Source organism: Lutjanus erythropterus, chromosome 16 (genome assembly GCF_056507025.1).
Source record: "Lutjanus erythropterus isolate fLutEry1 chromosome 16, fLutEry1.hap2, whole genome shotgun sequence".
NCBI classification, from domain to species: Eukaryota; Metazoa; Chordata; class Actinopteri; order Lutjaniformes; family Lutjanidae; genus Lutjanus; species Lutjanus erythropterus.
This window is the reverse complement of record NC_139332.1, coordinates 12,578,153-12,591,824: the sequence shown is the minus strand read 5'-3', so window position 1 is coordinate 12,591,824 and position 13,672 is coordinate 12,578,153. Positions and strand designations below refer to the sequence as shown.

Here is a 13,672-nt window from a genome sequence, read left to right as displayed (position 1 = left end):
TTAGTGCAGTCAACCCAATACGCTGGGCAAAGTAATGTACGGGACAACACTCAACTTGCAGAATTTCTACAAGCAAAAATAGAAGCAGACAAATTGAAGTATACTTAATTGAAGTATACTTGTATTTGAATTTTTAATGAAAACAGCAGTATTTTTCATGTAAGAAATCTAGTTCTTATACCCTGATGACAAGTTTAAACCATTAACAGTTAATTCAACTCTAAATAGTAAAAATGTCAGTTAATGTAACATTTAGGTCAAGTGAGTCATTTACTGTCACATGTGGCTAAAATACTGCTGAGTCAGACAACTAAACAAAACAGTCTTATTAAGTTACATTCTATTTTTGGGAGTTTGCAGACAAATGTTTGGGGCATTACATTAAAAACTTCAGTGTCCATGTGCCACAAACTGAAGAAAAATGGAGGAGAACAGTCTTTCTTGGCACACTTCTAATTTTATCCTTCTTCTACAGCTTAAGTCTGTTCAGATTTGTGTTGCTGTTCAATCAAGGACATGAGCCATGTAAATAACCTGACAGGATAAGAACATAGGAGAGAAAAGAAAAGTATTCCCATTTGATCATCAGGTTTGTCGGTTCGACTGACCCCAAATTAATGCTTTTTTCGTTCGCTTTGCAAACATTAAGGATCATCTCAAAATTATGGATATAAATGTCTTCAAGTCACAAAGTTTTTTTGGTATAGGGGAGATTTACATGTATGTACAAGCTTATACCTACAAGTCCACAGGTCATCACTCAAGTTTGCTGTATAAAAGCAAGAAAAAAAAATGAAGCAGCTTGAAGTGAAAATGAAAGGAACAAAAATGAGTGAATTTTCTCAAGTCTGAATTATCGTGGTCAGAGGCAAAAGGACATGTGCAAGGTTTTCTCCCATGGTGTCAACGACAATCACGATGTGTGACATCAGAGCCCGGCGCTCTCCGTTCCCTAAGCTTCTCCCCTTCCCTCGGCCTGTGTCTGATAGATAAGGGACGATAAAAAAAATATGAGAATATGGAGCAAGAGTGAAATGAAGACAGAAACGGTGGCAGAGAGAGCAAGAGAGACAAAGATCGCAGGGGAAAAGAGCAAGGTGGAGGGATGCGGAGATAGCAGAGCAAGCTCAGGGATAGAAAAGAGATAAAGGAGGTGATGGTAGCCAAGGGGCACGGCGAGAGGAGGAGAGAAAGAGCAGGAGGAGAAAATGAGAGAGATAGTAGAAGGCCAGGGGGATCGGGAGATTAGGCTGAATCATCTTTTAAGTGATGACCTTAAAAACACACACTCAACTGGATGCCAAAACCCCGGGGCACTGACTGTGTGTGTGTGTGTGTGTGTGTGTGTGTGTGTGTGTGTGTGCGTCAGTCAATGTGTGTAGGTGTTTTCATTTGGTCACATGCTTATGTGAGACTATACACCTCACAGCATTTGCAAAACTGAAAGATCGAGGGGTCTTTCAGCACAAGCAGCTACTGTTGCTTCCTGTTAGATGGTGCAATGCTTTCATAATACTGGAAGAGGAGTGGGATTAGATGGTACACACACACACACACATGTTTACACACATGCACACACACCTATTTACATATCCAACTGAGTGGTCCTCCACCATAATAAAATTCATTGTACAAGGTTGATAGTTATCCTCATGTTCTAAGATGCTAAGTAAATTAAATGTGCATTTGTCAATATTTTTATATTAATAATGGATCAAACGACCATGTAATATGCATTCACATAATTCTGCAGGTCCTGGCAGCTCTACACTACTTTTTAGCTTCTTCAAGGCTCATTGTTTTGGTTTGCTGGCCAACAAACTCACATCAAACCAATTTCCAGCTGTAGCAGGTTGCTTTTTTTTCTGCAAAAAAAGAAAAAAGAAAGCAGAGCTCAGATGAACGGACAGTATGCAACCTGCAACGAGCTGGTGAAGAAAGTCGAACAGATAGCAAGACAAAAGGCCACATATTTTTCTCAGGAGTTCATCAAAATCAAAACAAAGCTAAAAGTGAATAGAGTGTTGCAGGGATGCAAACCCAGAATGAGTTAGCATATTAGCTCCTCTGGTTCCCACCCATATCAAATATGAAATTTTATCGTCACAATTTTATCATATTCAGAATAATAGTAGGACATTAATATTCATGTACTGCCCAGCTCTCACTTTCATTGGTCACATTCCTCACAGATCACAGATTTTTTTGTATTTTCAGGCAGGAAAGTCAGTGTATTTGATCGAATCTAAAAAAAAATATTACCACATTTTACAAACAAGTCACCTCATATGAATATGCCAGAAAATATTTCACACAAACTACAGCAACAGTCCAGAGAGGGGCAACATTATGAACGTTATGAAAGCATTCTGACTTAGTTATGAAGACTCATTCGTTTTACATGACGGCCACAGTGGGAACTTGTCAATGTAAATTTTTTTGTTTCATTTCATTACTGCTTATCAGTTCTGTATGACGTCTTCCTTCTCAGTTTCTTGTCTTGACTGTGCTCCTGTGTGAATTTTTCATTTTGTTTTCCTCATTCCTCTGCCCATCTGTCTTCCTGCTTTCTGCCCGCTTAAGTCTCAGCTTCTCTGTTCCTCTTTTTGTCACCCCTGCACCGTACGTCTGTCTGTCTCCCTGTCTGCCACCTCTCCTGTCTGTCTGCCTACATTTCGTCTGTCCGTCCACTCTGCTTGTCTACCTGCCTTTTTTGTCTATTGTGTTTATTTGCTCTCTGTTTGTCGGCTTCTAGCTTACGCTGTTTTTCCTTCTCTGTGTCAGTGTTTCTCCAGCTGTCAGAGTTTCTCTCTTTCTGTAAGTCCCTTTGTCCCTTTCTCTCTTTCTTTAACGTCATCTCCCATGTATGCATACATGTGCACGTGTGTGTGTGTGTGTGTGCTCTCATCGTGTGCATGAGCATGCTTGAGCTATCTGTTGGTGCGTTGGTTTTACAGCGGGTGCACGTGTGCCATGACTGTGTGTCTGATTCATCCCTTTCCTTCCGTTCGAGGTGTGAAATATTTTTCACAGATGAAATATATTTCTGTTTTGAGAAGTCTTTGACTTTAATAACAGATATTGGGAAGAAGCTGCCAACAGTGCAGTGAAAACATCTTCAATATCTCAACACTAATTAAGTCACATTTATTTTTCCCTTAACAGTAGGTGTAGAAGAAGAATGCATACTTACTTTTAACTCATTTGTTTAACCCATTTATAATAGAGCTTACTAAAACCAAGTATGACCATGTACACTCAACAAAAATACAAATGCAACACTTTTGTTTTTGCTCCCATTTATCATGAGTTGAAATAAAAGATGTGCACAAAGAGGTTTGTTTCTCTCAAACTTAAAAACAAAACAAAATTTATTAAAATCCATATTAGTAAGAAGAAGCTTCTGAAAGGGATACAGTAACACAGGAGCCAGTGTTGTAAAGGTACAATGCTAGCATTAGCTTAACATTAGCATTAGTTTAATATTAGCCTGCTCAGCTTACTTCAAGGCTACCCTCATCACTTTCCCAGTACTTGGGAAGGAGTGATTGGTTAGGGTTAGGGTAACAATATTAGGGTAAGCCAATCAGGATCAGAGGATGACAGGTCAAGACTTTGCCCTCCTGGGAAAAAAATGATACCTGTAGCCCTATGAAATAACCATAGTTCTGTGCCTACTAAATGTGCTTTGGACTGGTCACAATAAAAGGCAGTTTCTAAAATTAGCAGAACCTTTTCTAGGCACCGATCTGTAGTTATTTCACATAAGGCTACAGATAACATTTTTTTTTCCAGGAGGGCAAAGCCAAGACTGGCCCAGAAAAAACAGTCCTGATGCTTTAACCTAACCAGCCTAACCAATCCAACCAACTAAGGCAGCAAGTATTACCCAGTCAGAGAGAGAATAGAGTGGGTCATGACTTTGCCCTCCTGGGGAAAAAAGTATATGTAGTCCAGTGTGAAACAGCCATAGTTCAATCTCCTTTTTTCAAGATAAAACTGCACAATAAAAGGCCTTTTGTCGTGGCCAGTTCAAGACACACCTGTACAGTAATCATGTTGTTTAATCAGCACTTACTAAAACTGATTTTAACACAACTCATGAAACATGGGAGCAAAAACAAAAGTGTTGTGTTTATATTTTTGTTGAGTATATAAACTCTACATGGTTGTACACTTAAACTCACTACAGTTGTTGCAGATTAATCCTCCATGGTCCTTTTTTTACTTACGTGGGTCCATGTGAATGTTCATGTGAATGTGATTGTATCTCAGGTCCCATCAGAAGACTGGGGAGGTGGATATGGCGGTGGCATGGCAGGGGACAGCGGAGGGGAGATCCCATGCCGTCGCATGCGGAGCGGCAGCTATATCAAGGCTATGGGTGACGATGACAGTGCCGACTCAGACACCAGCCCAAAAGCCTCGCCTAAGTCCACCCTGATCGCCCAGAGGGACGCCTTCAGACGATCCATCAGCATGGATCAAAGGTCAAAAGTCACAAATGGAGAGCTCATTAGCTTATCATGCTAATATATTATTGTTGAGCCCAAGAAATGTTGAAATACATGCCTTTATTTCCTTTCATTTTTGGTGTTGAAGTGATTTTACATACATGAACATCTGTTACATTCAAGCCCTTGCCAAATGCAGTCACACAATGCTGATTAAGCCTAATCACTACTAGGTAAAACTCTGTATTTCGCAGGATACCAGACTTTTTAAATCTTGTGTCTATGACAACATTCCTGTGCTACAGTAGTGATGCATTTTACATCAACCAGCAATGACTGGTCTGAAAAGGGGAGCACCCGTAGCAATGGAGTTAGGTACAGCACCTAGGAGAAGAAAAACTAAAAACTGTTGAGCGCAAGAAAAGTTTCTGATTGACAGATATAAATCAAACTCAACATTCAGAGAAAAGATTGCTGTCAAGGAAAAGGAAAAAGGGAACTGAAAGAAAGAACAAACGTATAACCACTGGTGTAGCTTTTCCTTGTTAAGAGAGTGCTTATGGCGACAGGGGGAGATGGTGGCCAGTTCACCTGTAGGCATAGGTCATAAGCACTCGTTGACAGTTCTGTGTAATTACTGTGCCAGAGGGAGGAAACAAAAGTTCTGCACCACAAGTTTAAGGTCCTGGGTTCAAAGTAGGCGCAGACAGTATGGACAAAAAGTGTTGTAATATTAAATTATAATTACAATACGTCTCAAATTCATATTCACCATTTTGATTAAAATGTATACAGTGTATTTTATTAGAAATTGTGTAGATGTATTAATATATTTTTAAGTATTCAAAGGGGACACTTCAAAGATTTATTTGCACTTCTGTAAAGCTGAGGGTCCCTAAAACTCCCAAAACACTGAATCCTACATTTCCAATAATGCAACTTGTATTATTTCTAATTACACCCTCCAAGTAAAGGCCTCAGATGTAATATATTAACCCCATAAGCATCATAAGAGAGACATATGTACAACAGGACAGGACACCTCAAACTGCAAACAATGTCAACTATGACTCCTTCTATTATGAATTTTTAGTCCATGGGAGGTTTTATATATGTGAAACAATGTGAAGGCTACAGGCTGCGTGACATCTTACTTCTACAGGAAGTATATCTGGAAGCTAGAATTTGTTTTTTTTTTGTAGTTTGCACCAGACGAGCAATTCTCATCTCATCTTAAATACATCTATACATTACATACATCATAATCATCATCAGGGTAATTTTCTCAGACTTTGAAAAGCTCCCTCCAGAGTCACAGTGGGCATTATATTACCATTTTCACAGGCTGAGTAAACCGGTGTAACACTGGTAGCGTCCCCCTTTAAGATTTTCTGTGACAGATTTCATTCATCACTCATTCTGAGATGACAGCTATGAATGACACTATCTTGAGATCAGGATTTTGTCACATTATGATGTATTATGGAGGGATAATAAATGATGATGTTCAGTTACTGCACAATGCTAGTATAAACAGCACAGTCCCATTGTCACTAAAAGAAAAGATATAGAAAGCGTTAAAGCAAATTAAGCATTCATGTCCTGATAACATGTAGAGTAGAGGATGTCTTTATATAGGTGAACTCTTTGGGAGCTTGGTGTTTGTTACTGGGTGTAGAGTTTTCAGATTTAACTGCATTTTTGTCTAAACACCATGAAAAAAGCATTAATCAAAACCTGATTTCAAATAAGATAAAAAAAAAAAAAAAAACAATAGTTATATGATTCCTTTCTTTTTTCTTTTCTTTTTTTTGGGGCATTTGACATAAGGACGCAGCAGTACACTCAAAATGACTCCAGCTGGCACAGTTAGAGAGCCTGACTCAGTGACATTTCATTTGATACATGTGGTGTTCTGTGTGTCGCTGAGCGAAACAAACATGAGTTTTTGACAAAAATGGCATGGCAGGAGATTTTACATCCAGAATTTAGTATCAGGTAAATAAGAAATAGCTGTACTGTATTTATTAGTCAGCAGTAAAGCTGATTGTGTGTATGATTTGTGTCATTCAGGTACTCATGTAAGCAGTGTACAGACTCCTACCCCAACAGCCGAACTACACCCAAAACCCACACCCGCTCTCGCAGCTACACCCGCTCACTGACCAGCTCACAGGTAACAAATAATGGTGTTTACTTGTGTGAATTATACATTTGTTACACTCATAGAAATTAAAGTGCTAACTAGAAGCGCAAAGGGTTCTTCAGCTTGTCACCAGGAAGAACCTTTTTGGAACAAGTGACAGGAGTCTTGACTACAACACTATGTCCCTCTTGTCCTCCAGCTGGGGGACACGTTGAACCGTCAGTTTGAGGCGGTGTGTGAGACCATGTTCGGAGAGGTGGAGTCTCAAGCCGTCGAGGCTCTGGATCTTCCAGGCGTGTTCCGCACCCGCAGCCACAGCTACGTCCGCGCCATCCAGGCCGGCTGCTCCCAGGACGACGACTGCCTCTCTGTCTTCTCCATGTCGGGCCCCCAGGGAAGCATCAAAGGCGGGGCCGGTGAGTGTCTGCGGTGTCTGTGTGGGAGTTTGAAGGACGTGCGGTTGTCTTTAATGCGGTGGCAGCCTGGTGGGAGACACAGTAGGACAGCCAGTAGGAGAAGGAATTTTATGACAGCTTGTGTCTGTTTACCTCAACAAAACAAGTTTGCAAACTCACACACACACACATCCATAAACTGCACACACACTTATTGCGCAGCTGCATGCAATGAGTGCATCCATTTTTAATTCTTAACCTTTTTTCTTTTCTATTCCTTCTATGATCTGACTGTTTTCACGCTTCTTCTCCTCTGCAGCAGCTGCTTTCTTTGTGTTTGTGTATATGCGTCTGTGCTATAAGCATCGCCTTGTGTGTTATGTTATTGTGCATGCTCTTTGTTCTCTGTCATCTCCGTCTTGTCTCTGTATCTCATCTCTCCTGTCACCCTCCCCTGTGTGATCGCAGGTTTCTCTGGCTCAGTAATAGGTACAGGACTGCTCATGATTATGATGATAGCTTACTGTCTCCAGCTGCTTTTCTCCCTCTCTGTCTGTCTGTCTGTAGTATGTCATTTCCTGCTGTAGTCTCACTCTTTTGCTTTCTTACCCTATATCACTCTTTGTTTGAAACATCTGTTCTTGTGCATTTGTGTTTTTTTTTCCTGATTTCTTTTTTTGGTTTATCTTTGCAATCATGTTCCCAATTCCAGTAAGCAGGACGATAGTGTAGAGTTGAGTGATATTTAAAGATTTTTTAACTGGCAACTGTCAGGCCAGCAATGGCTGATAAATTCAGCAGGGAGATGTGTGCGAGTGGTGAGCTAGCTACACCACATACACTACAAAGGTTTGCTGCATCCACGAAATTAACAAATAAATAAATCAAATAAACTGCACCAACATGGATTCATTTTTAGCCTGATTAAATTATGGCTTAACCTCAAGTTATCTTGTACCAAACCTTTACACTAGCTTAAAATTAAGAAATTAAAATTAAATTTAAACTTCTCAACCGACAACCAAAGAAACTAAATAAAACTCAAACCATCTTAGTTAACTTGCTACAGCAATGACTAGCATTGTTTTGTTTGAAATAAATCCTCAATTCACTGTGTCAGATTTAGAAATATTCTGCCCTTCCTCTCGCTCTCTGTGGCTCAGTGGGTGTGTACTGAATGTCACAGCAGCTCTCACTCGTTCTTCAGAGGCAGACCATTAAATTAGCAAAATAAAATGAAAATAATCTGCTTAATAGAGTGTGTGTTGGTGCCTATATTTGGTTATGTATGTTTGTACAGACTGCACAGCCACTCTAGTGCCTTACAGTACTCCAATTTCTAGGCTTAGACCAGATAATCCCCCGTCCGATATTTATTAAAGTTCTGTGAAGTGTTGTATGCATCAACCACAAACACACATGCCCACACTACACACACACACTCAAAGACACACACCTCCATACATGCATGCCATAGTTGGCTGGCTGGTGATGAAGATGTGCATTAAAGTTTGATCCTTTATTCACTGAAAATAAAATAAAATAAACTGTGTGTGTGTGTGTGTGTGTGTGTGTGTGTGTGTGTGTGTGTGTGTGTGTGTGTGTGTGTGTGTGTGTGTGTGGATAACTAGGAAACAATATGTTTTGTTAATATTAATATTTTATCTAGCTAGCAAACAATCTAATGTTTTTTGCTTGCTAGCACAAAATATGTTTTTTAACCTTTTAGCTAGCTAGTAAACATTATAACATTTCAGCTTTTTTAGTTTTTAGCTAGCCAGCAAACAATATAACAATATGACAGGAGTTCCTGTGGTTTTTATCCAGTTAGCAAACAATATGTTTTTTTTTTCTTTTTAGTTAGCTAGAAAACAGTGTAACATTTTGTTAAGGAATATAGAGCACTGGAAAGATAATGGCTTTACTCCACTTTTATACTTTCTAGTTCCTGACAGCACTCAAATTTGTTTCCTATCTATCTATCTATCTATCTATCTATCTATCTATCTATCTATCTATCTATCTATCTATCTATCTATCTATCTATCTATCTATCTATCTATCTATCTATCTATCTATCTATTTGTTTATTTATTTATTTATTTATTTTTGGGAAGTAAGAATCTCCATATTGATTAGCCTAAAACTCTGTTAAAATCTGTTCAGTTGTGTTTAATTGGTTTAAATCAATAAACTGAGATTAGTTTTGATTGTGCAACAGAGCTCTGCTTAATTTGAAATCTGGATTTATTTATTTGTGTGGGTCCTTATATTTACTTGTGTGTGTTTGTACAAACTGCACAGCCACTCTAGTGCCTTCCAGGACTTCAATTTCTAAGCTTAGACCAGCAAATCCCCCCCTTAAAACCTCTGTGAAGTGTCATATACATCAAATACACATGCGCAGTACACAACTCAAAGACACACACCTCCATACATACAAGCTCCCATAGTGGAGCTTATAGAGCCTCATGGTTAGGATCTTTGTAAACTGTGACAGGCTGGTTGGTGATGAAGATGCTTGGAAAGAAGTGCATTAAAGTTTGATCCTTTAGTCACTGAAAATAAACCGTGTGCGTGCGTGAGCGCATGCATGCGTGCATGCGTGTGTGCGTGCGTGTGTATACATTTGAATGAAGTGAGAGAGAAGGAAGAGACAATCTGTGCTCCTCATTTTAATATTTCTCTCAGGAAATTGCTTTATCTTCTTAAGAAGCCGAGTTAAGTTAGCTCAAGGGAAGGGGTTTTCTTTTTTGTCACTTGCTGTCACGTCTGTCTTTTCCACCACTTCACTCCCTGCCTGCCTCTCACTGAAATCCAAACCAAAAGCTGATTTTTGGTGAGAAGAAGAAGGGCTTTTGAGTTGCATTTATAAATCTTTCTGTCACATCTTGCATTGGCATTATTTCTTAATGATTTTGTTGTTTTTCTCTGTTTCTCTGTATTGCTTCCCCCCCTTTCATATCAACAAATGTCCCTCCTTGCTTTTCCTTTCACCTTCTCCTTCCAGTCTGTCCCTTTTGTAAGTATCCACCTCCCCTGCTCCCTGTTGATATAGTTCCCATGTTGCTTTTAACAACCCACTATGCCTCTGTCTCCCTTTTTCCCGCTCTTCTGACACTTCAGTCTTTCCTTATCGTAAAGGTGCTCCTCCCCCACTCCCACCTCGCATGTCCAAGTCTTCACTCTCGGTGCGAGCCCAGAGCAGCACCGAGTCCACCCAGGATGCCTACTTCCAGAACAGCGGACAGCTGGCCTCGAGCTCGGGCCCCGGGCGCCCCAAGCAGCACAGCAACTCCGTGGACCTGGGTAGCTCTGACGGGCCCTCGGGTCGCTCCTCCAGGGGGGGTTTCTACACCGCTGCGGGCCCCGGACGCTCTCGACAGCACAGTAACTCTGCAGAGAGCCTAGATGGGGTGAGGGGATCACGGGAGCTGGTGCCCTACGGAGGGGGTCCAGGAGTTGGGGTGAGGGCCAAACACAGCAGCTCAGCCGACAGTCTGCTGGAGGGGCCACCGAGGCCTGCCAGGGAGAGGGATGGCAGGGTCGGGGGCAGCCTGGGGAAGTCTGTGTCCCTGCCTCAGAACAGCATAGTGCTGAGTAAAGCTGGGGGACAGGACGAAGGACGCGGAGGGAGAAAGTGGAGGCCGTCCATTGCTGTGCAGGTGAGAAAGGACCTTTTTCTCTATCAAAATTAGGCTGCAACTAAGGAGTCCATTCATTATTTTTTTCAATATGTCATTTCACTTCAACCCAATTATAGTTTAAGTTAATGAAAAGGAGTGCTATGGCTTCACTATGACAGTGCGAGAGGGGGACATAGGGACATACATGCATAAAAATCGAATAAAACAGATAAATGCAAGAATATTTTAATAACTTAATCTTTTAGTGTAAGTAAGACAGAAAATAGTAAAAAATGTCCATCACTAGTTGGCAAATTTCTTGGTTGGTGTGACCTCAACATTCCATAGACCTAATTTATTCATTTTATGATGATATTGAACATACAAATGCAGCAAATCATCACTTTGAAAAAATCCAAACCAGAAAATGTTTGGCATTTTTACAAAATCAGTGACTAGTCCAGGGGTAAGCAACCTGCTGCTCGGGAGCCACATGCGGCTGGTTTGCCCATCTCCAGTGGCTCCCTGTGGCTTTGACAAAAAAATTATACTGAAATAAACAATGTTTTTTTTTTTTAACATTTTGATTTTCATGTATTATTGTTGTCTAAAGTGATGTATAGCCTGTATACAGACTCAAATAACATTTTAATATTTCATCAACTAAATGTGCCGTGTCTCTGGCTAAGCACCTTTTCTTCTAAATTTTGGACAGTCTTGAGTCTCCCAAGCCTAGTTATGGATGCCAAATCCCCAAAAGGTCTCAGAGGAGAATTGAGAATTTAATAGTTGTGGCTCCAGACAGATTTTTGGCCTAAAATGTCTCTTTTGATAGTAAAGACTGTAGACCCCCGAGCTAATAATTTCAACACTTATCAACTTACGGTCTCAATTATGGAAGGTACATGTTAAAGAAATACAGCAGTTGTCTGAAACAAAGCAAAAGTCAGGAATTGATTAGTGTAGCTTAGCATAAAGACTGAAAACGGGGGAAACACCTAGCCTGCCTCTCCGTAAAGGTAAAAAATACACTTACCAACACTCTAAGCCTACTAATTAACGGGTTTATCTATTTGCACACACAACTTCCTGAAGTCATTACATATGAGAGTGGTATTAATCTTCACATGTAAAGACATATAAGGATTTTTTTCAGAAATATACATATTTGCTTTCTTGATGAGAAGATTTGATGAGAAGACACCACTCTCATGTGTTTGTTAAATATGAAGCTAGAACCAGCTGCTGGTTAGCATAGCTTAGCATAAAAACTGGAAACAGGTTGAAATAGCTAGAGAGGGTCTGTCCAACAGTAATAAAATCTGACCACGAACACAAGTTCACTACACACACGTTATATCTAAAACCTACTTATAAAACTACAACATGTTGTTTTTGTACTTTGCTTTTTGTATAGATTAAACAAATACTGTTAATTAGTGAGCTTTAAAGGTGCTGGCAGGGGGATTTGTTATCTTTGGACGGAGCCAGGCTAGCTGTTATTAGCTGTTTCCAGTATTTATGCTAAGCTACGTGGCTGCAGGCTGTAGTCTTTTATTGTGTTGACAGAAATGAGAGCGGTATCAATCTTCTCATCTAAGCCTGGCGGGCTCAAAGTTGTTTTCCTCAGTAAATTTCTAAATAAATTATGCAATTAAAAATATGCATATTTAATAAATGCCAACTCCACTTTTGATAAAATTCACACACAAATATAACACTTCACTTTTTGAAAGTTTTGTTTATGTCCCCCCCGTCTGTCCTGCTCAGTGGCCTGAAACATTGCATATACTAAACTACGTGGGAATTATAATAATACTTTACTTCATCCTGATACCTTTGCTCGTTATGGGACTGTATTTCCCAGATTCCATCATTGTACCCAAACGTTTAAAAACATAACTAGATTATGTTTACCACTTAAAGTAAATTAACTAACAGGCTAGTTTAGCTAACTTGTTAGCTAATGTTAAACTGATAATACCCCTAAAATTTCAAGAGACATATTGTGCTCTAAGCTCTTGCATCTAAGCCCCAAAATGGTGGAGCATATTAACCAAAATGTATAACTATTCACTAATTCCACTTGTTCAGCAAATACCTCTGCTTTCTGACTGAGTTGCTTTGTGGCTTCTCCTGTTTCAGGTGGACAGCTCAGAGACTCTGTCAGATTCAGACACAGACGGCAAAGCTCTCACAGAGGTCCACTCTATAGGAGTCCAAGTGGAAGACGACAAAAGGTAAAATGGAAATACAACCAAATATCAAAGCAGGGAGTAAGTATTTATCTTTCAAATCTCCTCTCAGCTGGAAGTGAGTTTATTTTGCTTGACATTTAACTTGCCTTAATTATGGACACAAACTTGAAAACTAAGATGAACGTTTGTTTATTCGCTAATTTAGCTTTGCCCCAAAATATGTGGCTTCATCAGGAGATTTTGGTATTTGCAGAGTAAATTATGTGAATAATTTTAATACATCATTTGAAAAAGCCTTCATCTCCCTGGCTCCCGACAGTGCAGCCACCTATCGTTGATTTCTAGGCTAGATCCTATTATTTCATTTAACATTTCATCAGACATCACAGCTTGAACCCAGTAACACTTTGTTCCAAGAATGTCTTGTTTTTCCACTGTAACCATGACTACTGCAAATCATACACTCAACATGACTTTCACACGTGATGCACTGCTCCTAATTATATCTAGCGTCGTTTACAGGTCAGATTCACACGCATGCTTGCAAGCGGTCATAACATCCCTCCCGAATCTGGAGTGTTGTGTGATCGTGCTCCTGTTAACATCCCCCACCTCCCGCAATCATGAAGGGCATCAGTGTGACGTCGGGGGAGAAAACAGAAGTGCAAGAAGAGCATAAATCTGAGTCACGCTTCGCACCTCATCAGACAGCAAAGCAGAATGAGGGGAGGTGGGGTACAAACTTGTAACAGAGTAAACACTCATCACTGAGTCCATTGACATGACATTTGCACATACTGGTGCGTCATATGCCAGAGGATTTAGCAGGGCTTATCACAGCCATGTGAGTAGT

The 13,672-nt window shown here is 40.1% G+C and overlaps 1 protein-coding gene across 1 annotated transcript in view; it reads left to right on the top strand.

Moving 5' to 3' along the window:
* The window catches only part of dlgap3 (discs, large (Drosophila) homolog-associated protein 3), a 162,353-nt gene that overhangs the window by 145,459 nt on the left and 3,222 nt on the right, over nt 1-13,672 (top strand). The window contains exons 4-8 of the mRNA XM_084739701.1: nt 4,276-4,490; nt 6,528-6,630; nt 6,800-7,016; nt 10,122-10,660; nt 12,767-12,861. Of these exons, the coding sequence (XP_084595827.1) occupies nt 4,276-4,490; nt 6,528-6,630; nt 6,800-7,016; nt 10,122-10,660; nt 12,767-12,861 (1,169 nt within the window). The remainder of the gene's footprint in view (nt 1-4,275; nt 4,491-6,527; nt 6,631-6,799; nt 7,017-10,121; nt 10,661-12,766; nt 12,862-13,672) is intronic.